Here is a 12558-nt window from a genome sequence, read left to right on the forward strand (position 1 = left end):
TCGCAAAACATAAATCTAATTTTATCGATACGTAAATACGACGATATTATTCGGTCGTCTCAGATCGGACGAATTAAACAATTCCATCGAGCAACAATAATTTATCTTTACTCGTACGATTTCTCTCCTTTTCGTTTGTATCTCTACGACTATCGATCAAAGATAAAAACTATAGAAAGATACGGCAGAATTTGTAAACGCGTTGCAGGATTAAAAAATGAGAATTTTCTTTTAAGTATAGGCTTGTCTTCGCAGATCCTCTGTTTCCGAATCGGAGCTACCTCGAATCGACGAATTACTATAATACGCGTTGGCAAATGGTCTCTAGCTTTCATAGAGCCTATATATTTCCAACAGGCAGAAAAAGAATCTGTTCGTTCTATCCAGACCTTCGTTCGTTCCCTGCACTATAATTTCTGCTAATTTCTTACTGTAGAAAAATACAAATTGGTCAATCCGATCGTTAAATCCAGGTACGAACGGCGGCTAGTTTCTATCGGTCGAATTTCAATTTCAAGTTGAGTATTATTTTGTAATTTTGCAAGTCGTAGTCAGAAACATCAGAGGATCTGCGAATTTATTTTTTATTAATTCAACGGTTAATACGCGTTTAGTTCGTCGTATTAGTTAGAGTTTAAAGGCGTATTGAAATTATTAAGAAATTATTCATCGAAGAATTTCATGTTTCTCTTACCTTAAATCGTTTGTCTTGGAGAACTTTTTTGATGGCGACCAGTTCTTCCGTGTCACATAGTTTCGCTAGGTATACAACGCCGAAGCTGCCGTTACCGATTACTTTAGTGTCTGTATAGGAGATCTCTTGGGGACGATCTGGACCAGCACCAGGTGTAGCCACCACGGTTGTGACTTTGTTGCCATCTCTATCTGCATTATACATCACACCGCCCATAGAAACAATCGAAAACCAGAATGGTAAAGTACAAGTAGAAAGTAAGAAGGTATAGTAACGATTTGGAGTCGTATACAGAAAAAGAAAAAGGAAAAAGAAAAATAAAGGAAAGCTGAAATAGTAAATTGATTCTACGAAGCAATGGACTCATGCTCGGTGTTATCATTTTTCAAGGTTTTGTTATTCGAAGAACTTTATGAAACAGGTATGATCGTTCAACACGTTGACTGCTACGAAAGTTCACGCGAGACTGATCGTACCAGGAAATTAATCGAATGATTTAAAATCCGTAAACAATTGTATTCGAGGAGATTTTCGTTATTTTGATCTACGTGACGGTAACGTTACGAAGTATTAAATGCGTTATGAAATTTATTTTTTAATAAATGTATGTTGCGTATCTACGTTCAAAAGTATAAGAATCGTCGATGAATTTTTAATAAAATAAATAGTCCATTATGAAGCGACAATTATTTCATGAAATTCATATTCAACTTTGATTGCGTGAGTTTAGAAAAATTACTTTTTCAAAAGAGTATCGTCATATTTTTCCAACATATTTTCCAAAGCTAAACTATGTGTCATGTGGGAACGAACAATAAGCAAAATTCACGGTCAATGAACTTCAAATAAAAGTCAACGTGTTAATACTTGGAAGACTAGATGTATCGAGTCGGTAACTAAGTGATCGCGGATTTTGCCATAAGGAGACATTGACAAAATCCGCGATCATTTAGTTGCCAACCCAATATAATAGGTGTAGCTAGAAGATGGAAGAAAATTTATAGAAAGACGAAGTAGATTGAAGAAAATGTGTCAGGAATTTGAAAGCTATAAAGCGATACAGTTACGATTTATTCGACTATAATTTAAGCACGAAATAGAAATATTTCAATTACAGCGATAACGATTAATGTAAACTATGAATTCGTCGGGATCTTGTCAATTGAAATCATCGTCATTTTGTTTCGTTGCTCTTATTTCCGAGTTAATCAGCGTAAACAATAGAAAATCCTACTTTAAAAAGAAATTCTAGAATGCTGTTCCATTATTCCCATTGTATCGATTTTCGATGCATCGTTTTCGAATCGAACAACATCCTGCGCGGCCTCAAACTTGAAAACGATTTCGGGGAGCATCAACACGGGGTCAGACACGAAAGAATGTACAACGCAACATCGAAGGAGTCGCAGCACACGGTCGAAATAGCCGCGTCGTCGTGAAAATAGCGCGACGATCCGAAATAGCGCGATCGTCCATTCGGTTTTATTGCGGAAAAGTCAGGATCGAAAACGACTGTTCCCCGTTCGAAGACGAAACAATCTCGCCGAGAATTTTCGCGCTTTAACCTCGTCGTTAACCATTCGTTACGTTTGTAACGCCCGACCATAGAGCTGTTTCGTTCGACGAATAAGAATTGAAGCAATGTTCGATGAAAACAAACAGAGTCGTTGCATGCAGCAAAAAAACAAAAAGACCTTGAGCTGAGATCCAAAATATTTACTCTCTACTTCGACGATAGACGATGAAAAGCATTCGACGATGAATCTGGAGATGTCGAGATTATTAAAAATTTACCGTATTATCTTTCGTACAGTTTTATCGAGGAACGTAATAAGAAAAGATTTGGAAGTCTGCATAAAACACAACGTTATAAAGGCAACATTAAATTTGCAATAAAATCGGACGATATGATCGTCGGTGATCGGATGGTATGATCGAATTCGTCTTGTTGTTCTTTTTATCTATCCATTTGTTTCGTCAAAAGAAGATTATGTAACCTTGAGATCTTGAGAAATATCGCAAGATCTTCGATAGAAAACGAGGTTATCGTAGCAGTTTTTAGTTCCTAAGATGATAAAAGAAAAGGCTATTAAAAGAAGCGTAATGTTTTATAACTCGAAGGAAGTTCGCGGCCAGCTAACAAAGAAATAAGAACAGAGATCAGTGAAATCACTGCTTCCTCTTGCTTTATATCCATCAAGGTCGTACAATCATCTAGAATCATAGGGGAGATGTATGAAAATTAGTGTTTACCATAGAAATTCTCTAGCGTTCTTACCGCGAGATTTCTCTCTACATTTCTATACTGGTGGCAAAATCTGCAAGCTTTCATCGTCGATAAAAAACACCGTGCTTATTCCTGTACATTTTTTTTTAAGAAGAAATCTACCGACGAATTGTGCAAAAATATTTATAGTCAAAAAAGGATGGCTACATCTTAGAAACGTAAGGGTAGCGAGGTTGTATAGCGATGCGCGAGCTCTTGCGATCCTAATCCTTTGTACATGAAAGCCGAAGAGAAGAAGAGAAATCTATAACCTCTAACTAGTCGCTTGTCAATACGTTAATATTGTTAGTCGATAAATAATTATGCGACAGAGCGGCAAAGTTCTTGAACCGCGCAGAGTTAATCAATCTTCGAGCTAATCTATTCGATTCTTGAGAACTTCAAATTATTACTTTAACTTCGAAAAGATCGCTGTGTCATAGGATTACCTTCGAATCTAAAGGTTACCATCGATGGACCAACGAACAGTAATCGATAAAAATAAACACCTTTTACCCTTGTCCTGCTTAACACCCAGAAGAAAGGAAAACTAAAACGCTGTTACGGTTTACACTCTTAGGCGGTTCGCGATTCTATTCTATTGCTCGATAGCAGCAGGCGCGTGAGAGGTATAACCTTGATAAGATGCGACGTAGGATAATGCGAGGGCCGCGTTTACAGACCGGTTTTCTCATTGAACCGCGGCTGAAAATAACCACGCACCGCATAATTCAAGCGTTGTAACGAGACCGGGTCCGAAAATTCGCGCGACCGTACCGGAAACCCGGTTGATGTCTCGCGATCGCGTTTATCGTCGTCGAATGAATCGAAACGGGCGCAACCAACGATAACATGCCACGTGGGCCACGATTTACTTCTTGACATTTCGCCAACATCTTTCCCTTCCGTTAACCTTTTCCTCTTCCGTATCGTCACCTCTTTCCCTCTTCACGCAGAGTATTTCCAAGTTTCGATGCAGAGTAACGCGAACCGGCGGACAACTGGGCGCATTTGTGATTTGTTTCTTAACAGTTTGCGCACAATTTCAAGGCGAACAGGACACCGGTCGACTATCGTTGGAGAAATTTCAGGTTGAACGATTTTGGTAATTTCCTAGGGAATGCGAGGCGTACGAGGTTGTAAAGGAAATGGCGACCTTTGGAATATCGTTAGGTTGATGCATAGAAAGCGTTGGCTTCCTGCATTAATCTTTAATCTGTAGTTTCGTCAAAATATGTGTATATATATGGTGTCTTTAATGGAAGAAATTAATCGCATTAATTTACAAGAACTATCTTGAATTCTTGGATTCTAAAAATCTTGAAACGAAACTGTTGGTTTCCTTTTTCAAATAATTTATAGATCGAAGATTACTTGAGCGGAATATATAGAATGTTCCCGACTTTCTCCAAATGTATTAGGTTGTCCGAAAAATGTCTGTCTCTCTTTCACAAAAATGCACGTTCGTACAAACGTGGAAGCAAGTCTGTAAAACGTCACGGTGTTTATCTCGACAGAACAAAATGGATCGTACGTAATTCGACGAAATAATATAAAACAAAAAACGATTTATTTATTGTGCGTCTATTATTTGCTCATAAAACGAAAGAAACATTTCGGACAACCTGATACAATGGAAAGGATCTACTGTCCCAATTTCTAAGAAGTAGTACACAAAAAAGAAAAAAAAAGAAAAAAAAGACAATTCCACTAAAATAAACATATTCCAAATTCTATACGCTTTATATCAAATTTTTGTTTTTCTCGAATGTTTATGTCGGACCTACGATGGCCGAAAATACCTCAAGTACCATGATTTAAAATATAGTTAAAGTATCCAGAAGCTGATGCAAGATTAGTCGCGTCAACAGAATTTTAAAGGCCTTGAGACAGATATATTCTAACCTTGGTTCTAACGAAACGTAACTTTGAAGTTCGCAAAACAGCAACGGTTATTTCGAAGTGGGATCAAACTCCTAATTAGACTGTGAAGTTCCATCTCGCGAACAAGTTGATCGAAAAGTGCCAAGTCGAGGTGCGAAACATTACTAACGCTCGAAAATAGCGACAGCTCATACATCAAGATCCTGATCTGCATCATTCAGCAGCTATCCGCGCAGTTGCACAAAAATCCCGCTGCAACGTTTCACGCGAATCGAACTTGGAAGATATTACACGAAAGAATAACGAAGAACTGAACGATAATATGCGTTTAGAAGTTTGCACTTAGAATTATGAGAACCATGCAAAGATTAGAATTTTTGGATCTTTTGACAATTAAATTAGAACGCTACATGTTTAAAAGATATTGGAACTTTGTATTAATTAGGTTTTAATATCGTTAAATATTATATAAAGTATAGTTATTTCTGTACATATCGCGATATACGATTTCTAAATAATAATAACAATAATACACCTGTTACAATACATTACTTTTAAATCGTATTGTTTTAATTTTTATACTCTGCTCTACGAACTATGTGCAAGTATCAACAACATATCTGATCTTGAATTTTTTCGGGGATATAGTTCCCTGACATAGTTGGGCAACTGCTATTCCCTAGTTTTTATTGGAGGATCCTTAGGGACACGCGGGAGACGAGAGAAGTGGGTCAACCGGCAACGATCTCTGGCAAAAGTGCCGCTTGGATCGGAGCCGGCTAAATCCAGCGTGCGACAAAAAGTGCAACCCAAGGATCCGGATGCACGTCAGCCTCCCTTTTACCGCGTTACGCGCGCATCAGAGGATTCACGACCTTTTTCCTGGCCGTATCGCACGGGACTGGCAAGCGTGTGACATTTTGCGGCCAACCAGACGATGCACAGCCTTTGGCTCAACGGTGCATCGTCTAAAGCGATTGCAGGATCATGGGGTAGAATAATCGCGTTTTCTTTGACACGCAGATTTGCGCTGATGAACAGAGTTCGCGCTGGTCGGTGTTACGAATCGAAAAAGAGCTCGCGGTAAGTAATTATTAACTCTCGACTATATTACCAGTCCGATATTGGTTGCGACAAAGATAATCTCACGACAAATTTGCCGACGTATCTCGATCTATTTGCGTTGAAATTTTTCTCAGATTCGTTCGAAGCATTTTCAGTGAAAAAATTTTCCGAGTACCGTTCCGAACTTTATCGTTTACTTTGAAACGAAAGATCGTAGGCTTATATTGTATCTAAAAATTTCACATCTATTTATCGAAATAGTTAATTTCAAAGTAGCAACTTGAATATTTCAAAAACTTCTGAAACACCAACATCGGTGAAATATTGGCGCGTCAAGGTGTTAAAATTGCACTTTATTCGCAGGTTTCGATCTCTTATCGCATGAAATCTCAGAAGCAACGTCGACGAAATTTGCCATCTTGCAAAATCGGATTTGCACACGAAACACGCATTTCACGCGACTTTAGATCTGCATCGGTGCTTATCCGCTACTTAATAAGCGACGTTAGGCAACGCTTTCGCAACAAGTATTGTCTCCTTCGCTTTGCATCAAAGGTGTTACTATGCACTTGGATCGATCGAATAATTCGCAGCGCGTGCTATCGATCGTACAAGTATTTCAAGGGTTATAGAAAACATCATCGATGCAGAAAATCTCGATTTTAAGGCAAAGCTTGTCAGTTATCCTCGTGTGAGAGGATGTTTCATATATGATACGTTATTCAACGCAAGGGATGCGTGTGGTTTTGTTCTTCTGATGTTATTCTACGCGGTTGAACGTTAGATATTACGTTCTATAGTTTTATAGAAAGAAAGAGCTTGTGACGGAATTAAATATTCAACAGCAGGAAGAAATTTCAATTTTGCAAAAGTTGAGAACCTCCGGTAAGCGACGAAGAAGAAAAGGATTGATCGGGTGCATACATCGAGCATCCCGGCAAGCAAAAAATCTCTTTACCATTTTTGTTTCACCTTTTCTTCTTTTTCCTTTTTTGCCCCTTTTTCTTTGCCGCAACGTGTCAAGCCGACGTAGCTAGCTTTTGATGTATGAAAAAATAATTCCCGTGGGTCGATGTGTGTAACTAAAATAAATAGGAATAACAAGGGATAAATGTCAGTGGGTCGGTGTATTACTTCTCGTCGAACAGTTCTTCTTTCTTTGCTCGTCTGTCTTGTGTTTCTAACCTTTCCCGCTCAAATGGCAGATGGCTTTTTAAAAAAGTGACTAGATGTTTTGTTCAATAAACAAATTCATAAGCGTCATCGCGTTCAAGCTTTTTGCGTCATCTTCGTTTCAGTCATTATAATTTTCTCGATAAAATCGAGATTCGAAGATTAATGGCTAAGAAATCTTTGGAAGAATTGGCATTCGGAATTTACGGAAGCAGAAGATTATTGCAAAAATGGCAAGTTTCTAAATACGAGTTATAATTTTCCTTCTCTAGAAAATACTTTGCAATAAGACGAAAAATACTACACAGCATTTCAAATTTCAAAATGTCTGCTTTGCGATATATTTATGAATTAATCGAAACAAATAGAAGATGGAACTCAAGGTTGTTAAGATGCATCTCGTTCCATCGAAAGTCAGAAATAACACAACTCGTCTCGAGGCGACTGACATGTTTGAAAAGCAAGAATAATCCAGTGTTGAATAATTTATCGATAATGTCTGGGTTCATTATACTTTAAAATATTCCGAGTACAGTGTACACGCCGAGATTAAAAAGCAGTCAAACTTGGTAGAAACAGCGAATATATTACGCCTACGGATCGTCAAAGTCAATGATCGATAATGATTTCAAGGCTAATTAGCGGACTTTAATAATTCAGATAAAATTGAGGCCACTCCAACGTTTAGAACAGCTGCTAAAGAGCAATCTAATTCGAAAACTCCCTTCTACTCTCCAATTGCAAGTTTTTGTCAATTTTTACGAAGCGAGATCCATTCACCGTATACGCAATAACCAAAGAATCCAAAGATGTTTCAACCAGAAACTTTAAATTTGACAATTTTTGGTCCTTTTTATACGACGAAAAATCCACCGACGACCGGGCAGGAAGACGATGTAATTACAATTTTAAAATTTCGAACTTACAACAAGAGTTCGTATAAGAACTTTTGTCGCAAATGTAATAGCTTTTGCATAAACGAAGTCTCGAGTCCAACTGTTACTATCGTCCCTGATTTGCCCTATTTTCAGTGGAATAAAAGATCTGCTACTATCGCTGCGCCAACGTTTCCAATGTGTTCTACTTAGAAATATCGAACCTCGAAGAGCGAATTTCTTTTTATCAATTTTTATAAAGAAATTCGAAAAAAGAAGCTGTGAAAGGGAACTTTGAGAAATTTCATTGAGAAACATTTTCTCAAAAGCGGGAAACTTGGACGCGAAATATTATTTCGCGATTCTCGCGCGACTATGCGCTAAACCGAGCCCAACTGCCAGAACAACGATCATCCTCCGTCCTCCAGACGGGCAACTTACGTTTCCTGTTCTTCAGCCGGCGCAGGAACTTGCAGAACTTTTTGTACGCTGTGTTCGCCTCCTTGCTGCTCAGTTCCATCGCGCTCTTCGCCCTTTCATGCTTCTGCTGTCCAGACGGACAGAATTTCGGATAACGCCAATGCTGGCACGGTTCTGACCAGTCTAACGTGGCAGCTGGCGCCATTACACTTTACAAAATTCACTTAAAAAAATCCACCGAAAAAGAAAGAACACCCGAGCGTGTGAATAATTTTTTCCTGGTGAAAAATATTTTGGTTTACTGCTTCGTTTTCGATAAATATCTCAGTGCGACAGAAGCTTGACGCATCTATTCTATAGTCATATAGTTTACAAATATTCCGAGAGTCTGAGACTACTTGGAAGGTCACCAGCAACTAATATTAACAGCGTGTCAAGGTGCACAGCGTGGGTCATCGTAACTATGCCAAATAAACGATTTTCCACGGTGATCTCACTGCCTGTCTTTATCATGCTTCCGACAAGAAGCTGGCCAAACCAGGTAATTCGGGGCGACTCACACGATCGCCATTCAACGCACGGGAATGCCGCGTTGAAACGCACGAGCCTACACACCGGGTCGTACACGAATTCCTGCGTGCCACGAATCGTCAATAACTCCGCGATCTAGCTTACGTGTCGTGATCACGCGATCATTGTTCGTTTTCCGTCCGAGCCGATTTGTGAGACAGGAGGACAAGGTTCAAGACCGACCACCGTCTCCAACGATTCAATCGACGTAACATCGATCGGTGTGCACGAACGACAGATTGCTTCCACCGATGACACGTATCCTTTGGAATGCTCAGCGTGTCTCCTTTGGATACTTTGCAACGTGCAGATATTGTAGCTTGTTTCGAGATAAGGTTCCCTTTTGAAGAGTTTCCAAGACTCGGATTTTGTCTCACCGAGCGTTCGGCGATCTTTGGCAATTTTAGGAGATTTATTTCGGCAGAGTCGTTGCTGGAAGACTCGAAGAGATTCGTTGGCACGTATATCGTTATAATAGTTCAGGTTGAGCATCGATCATCTCGCTTGCTTCGAGCTACCAAGTTACGCGGAGATGCGATCTCTGCTTGTCGAGTGATCAATCTATTTCGCTGACTTTGGGTCGGTTCTAACCGCTTGCTATCACCAAATAATACTCACGGAGGATAAAAACGAATCACAGCGCGTGTGAATCTTTGGTCGAACGTATAACGTGCGAATCAACTCGAAGATTCCTCTTATCGAATCTTCTTAGTGGAAATCTTAATCGAACGGTCCTCTTCCTCTTTGGGAACGTAGAACTTTCAAACCGCACGATCGGATCACAAGTCACAAACTTTTCTCCAACACTTTCGGCTAATATCGTATTTCGATAGAGGTAGAATACGACGGGGTGAGAATGGCGCGGTTAATCGTAGTGCGTTCTCGGGTCGACGAAACGGACTGGTTTTACGTGCCGAGATCACGCGACGATCCGAGACCTGGCCGATTTGTATCGCTGCGTATCGCTCGCGTTCCACGTAGCCAGCTCGCCAGAAACGTTCTCGTTCCACGGCGTCTCGGCACGCGACTAAGCCGAACGCGTCGCCAATCGCCATTACCCGCGGAAGAATCAGCTTCCCGGAGGGGGGGAGAAAGACGCCGAGCGTCGCGGAGGGGGGAGCGAGCGTTGTACAGCGTAGAACAGATACATGCCGCGAGAGCTAGCGATAAACGGTGCCTGGTCGCTTTTCGACTTTCCTCGCTGCTCTTTAAAAGCTACCGTACAATTTCTTATTATTTTAGGGTGAATTTAGGTTGAGCGTTGTCTCTTCAGCCGTGTCTATACCGAATATTGGCTTTTAGGTTGAGTGATGCACTTTAGATCGAAATTAGGTCGAGTAACGTCTCTTTGACGGCTAACGTAAAATTCTGTGTCTTTTAAGGTAGATTCCTTCTTTTAGGTTAATGTATTTTTCTACATTAGTTCGTTTAGATCGAGTTCTAACGAATCTAACGCTAGACTCTTCGAACGTTTCGAGAGTTTAGCGAGAAATACTCGATAGCGTTAGATTTGAAAGCTTTTACCGAGTCTCTCTATTTAGTTCAACTGCTCTTCCATCGACTTACGCTACGTTTGTTGTTTCTCTCGCGGTTCTTGAGAATCGAACGATCTTATTTTTAGCATAACAGGTTTAAGACCGCGACAACACGACGTACCCCGCAAAACACAATTTTGCGCTAAAATAGGAAAGTAAAGTATTTTTCGAGCACAAGCATTTCTTAATCTCGACTCAACGTATCAAAGTCACCTTTTTTTCTTATCCTTCGATTCTCGAAAATCTTTTTCTGCTAATCGCACCTGCTAACTCGAGGCGCCATGTTTTCCGCTTGATTAAGACCTTATTTAATTCCGGGAGATAAGATAATTAACATCTGCATTAATGCTGATTACAGGACCAGTTTCGAGCGGTCGTTCGTTAACCGATTAAACCCACGAAATCGACGTAATACGATCATCTACTAAATACGCTATCCTTCAAAAGTATCGGGATATCAGCATATTTTTGATAAAATGTATTCTAGCTACAGAATTAACGTAAACGGCGTACGTAAGTACCAAACAATATATAAAGTGACGTGTAAAAATTTCTAATCAGATGAACTTTTCACTTCAGAGTCCAAGGGCGATATTTCATAGAATTCTACGTGTAATTCAAATTTATAGCTCGATAGACGATTCGGAAGGTAATAAGTTCCGCCTCTGATCATTAATTCGTCATTAACTCGCACGCACTGGTTAAATTTAAATATCTTTATTGCGATATCGATGGAAACGTCCGGATGCTCATAAACGGTAGCATATTCGTAGCCTAAATACGAAATATGTACCCATACTGACCCATATTTCCTTAACGAGTTACAGAGCCGCGAAGCCATTCAACCGCGTAAAATGGATCAACGAAGATTCGATGGTCGCTTATTAATGACAGTCTGCAGTCTCTCGTTTCTCGAACGAAGAGCAAAGCTTGGACTCTGTAACGAATTTGTGATAGAGCAAAGTGATCTGCGATATATTTCATTCGCGTACAGCAGTAAACTCGTCATGACTATGCGTGACACCAGAGGATTATTCATAATAAAATCTATTTATAGTAGATCGTGTCGTCAATGACGGACGTTACGTCGGATTAAATAGAACGTGCCAGTTTTGCAAAGTAGAATTTCGCGGCTGATGAGCAATCACGCTGACCGCGGCTCTTCTCCGAATTTTTCCGTCTGCTCGAGTAGTTTTACAACCTGGTGTTGTTTATTGGCAGGTCGTCGTTTGTAATCGTATTTTGCGTACTTTTTGGTACAGACTTTGTTACTCGAGAAAGAATATTTCTATTTGATAACGATCACGATATTCCTCTGGAAGAAAGATAGCGATATCTCGCGAGTAAACGGAATTTTCTAAGTGATAAATTAGAAATAATCTCGTCACGATACGAATTGAAAACTTAGAAATACGACAAGAAACTGTTGAAAATAATATCGGATTACGGATGTCCATGCCAATTCATATTTTCTTAAATATAGCGAAAGAAATAGAATTTAAACGGAGATCTGATTCATCTACCGAGCATTACAACGTGATTCTTACTTGAAATTATTCGTGTCATCCTCTTTATCCTTACTTTTTCTCTAAAGAACTATACTAAACGAACTTCTTTTTATTTCTTATCTCTAATTACATAAATTAAAACGGAAATCTAATTACATAAATTACACGCAGCATAAAAACGATGGTTATGCTCTTAGCTTCGGCGAATTTCTTTCTTATTTACCAACTCGAACTAATCGTTTAACAGCGTAACATTTTTATAATTCAGATATTTCACAGATGCACGAACACCGAACAGAAGCGTCTGTTACGTAATTGTCCACCGACAGTTTATTCGCACCTACGGCATGGAATTTAAAGTAGCGTAAATTAGCAACATAAATAAAATAGAGTACCACGTAAGACATCTAAAATGATTATACACAGGATAACCAAACACTTTCTACCACAAAATTGAAATTCCTATAAAGCTGGATTCCAACGAGGACAGAATCATTTAGCAAATTCTGAGGTATTCCGAACGCAAACAGACGCAAATGAAATTATTGTATATCAATAAGTATTGCAA

General features: G+C 39.4%; 1 protein-coding gene across 8 annotated transcripts in view; it reads right to left on the bottom strand.

Annotated features, from left to right (window-relative positions):
• Positions 1-12558, bottom strand: part of LOC139987127 (protein kinase shaggy) — a 66495-nt gene that overhangs the window by 16012 nt on the left and 37925 nt on the right. For 5 of the 8 annotated variants that reach the window (XM_072003063.1, XM_072003062.1, XM_072003065.1 and 2 more), the window contains one exon: positions 695-885. In XM_072003063.1, coding sequence (XP_071859164.1) covers positions 695-885 — 191 coding nt within the window. Of the gene's footprint in view, positions 1-694; positions 906-8398; positions 9975-12558 lie in introns of those variants that run through there. The other 3 variants (XM_072003060.1, XM_072003061.1, XM_072003058.1) reach the window with 3 other exon arrangements.

Source organism: Bombus fervidus, chromosome 5 (assembly GCF_041682495.2).
Source record: "Bombus fervidus isolate BK054 chromosome 5, iyBomFerv1, whole genome shotgun sequence".
In the NCBI taxonomy this organism is placed as follows: domain Eukaryota; kingdom Metazoa; phylum Arthropoda; class Insecta; order Hymenoptera; family Apidae; genus Bombus; species Bombus fervidus.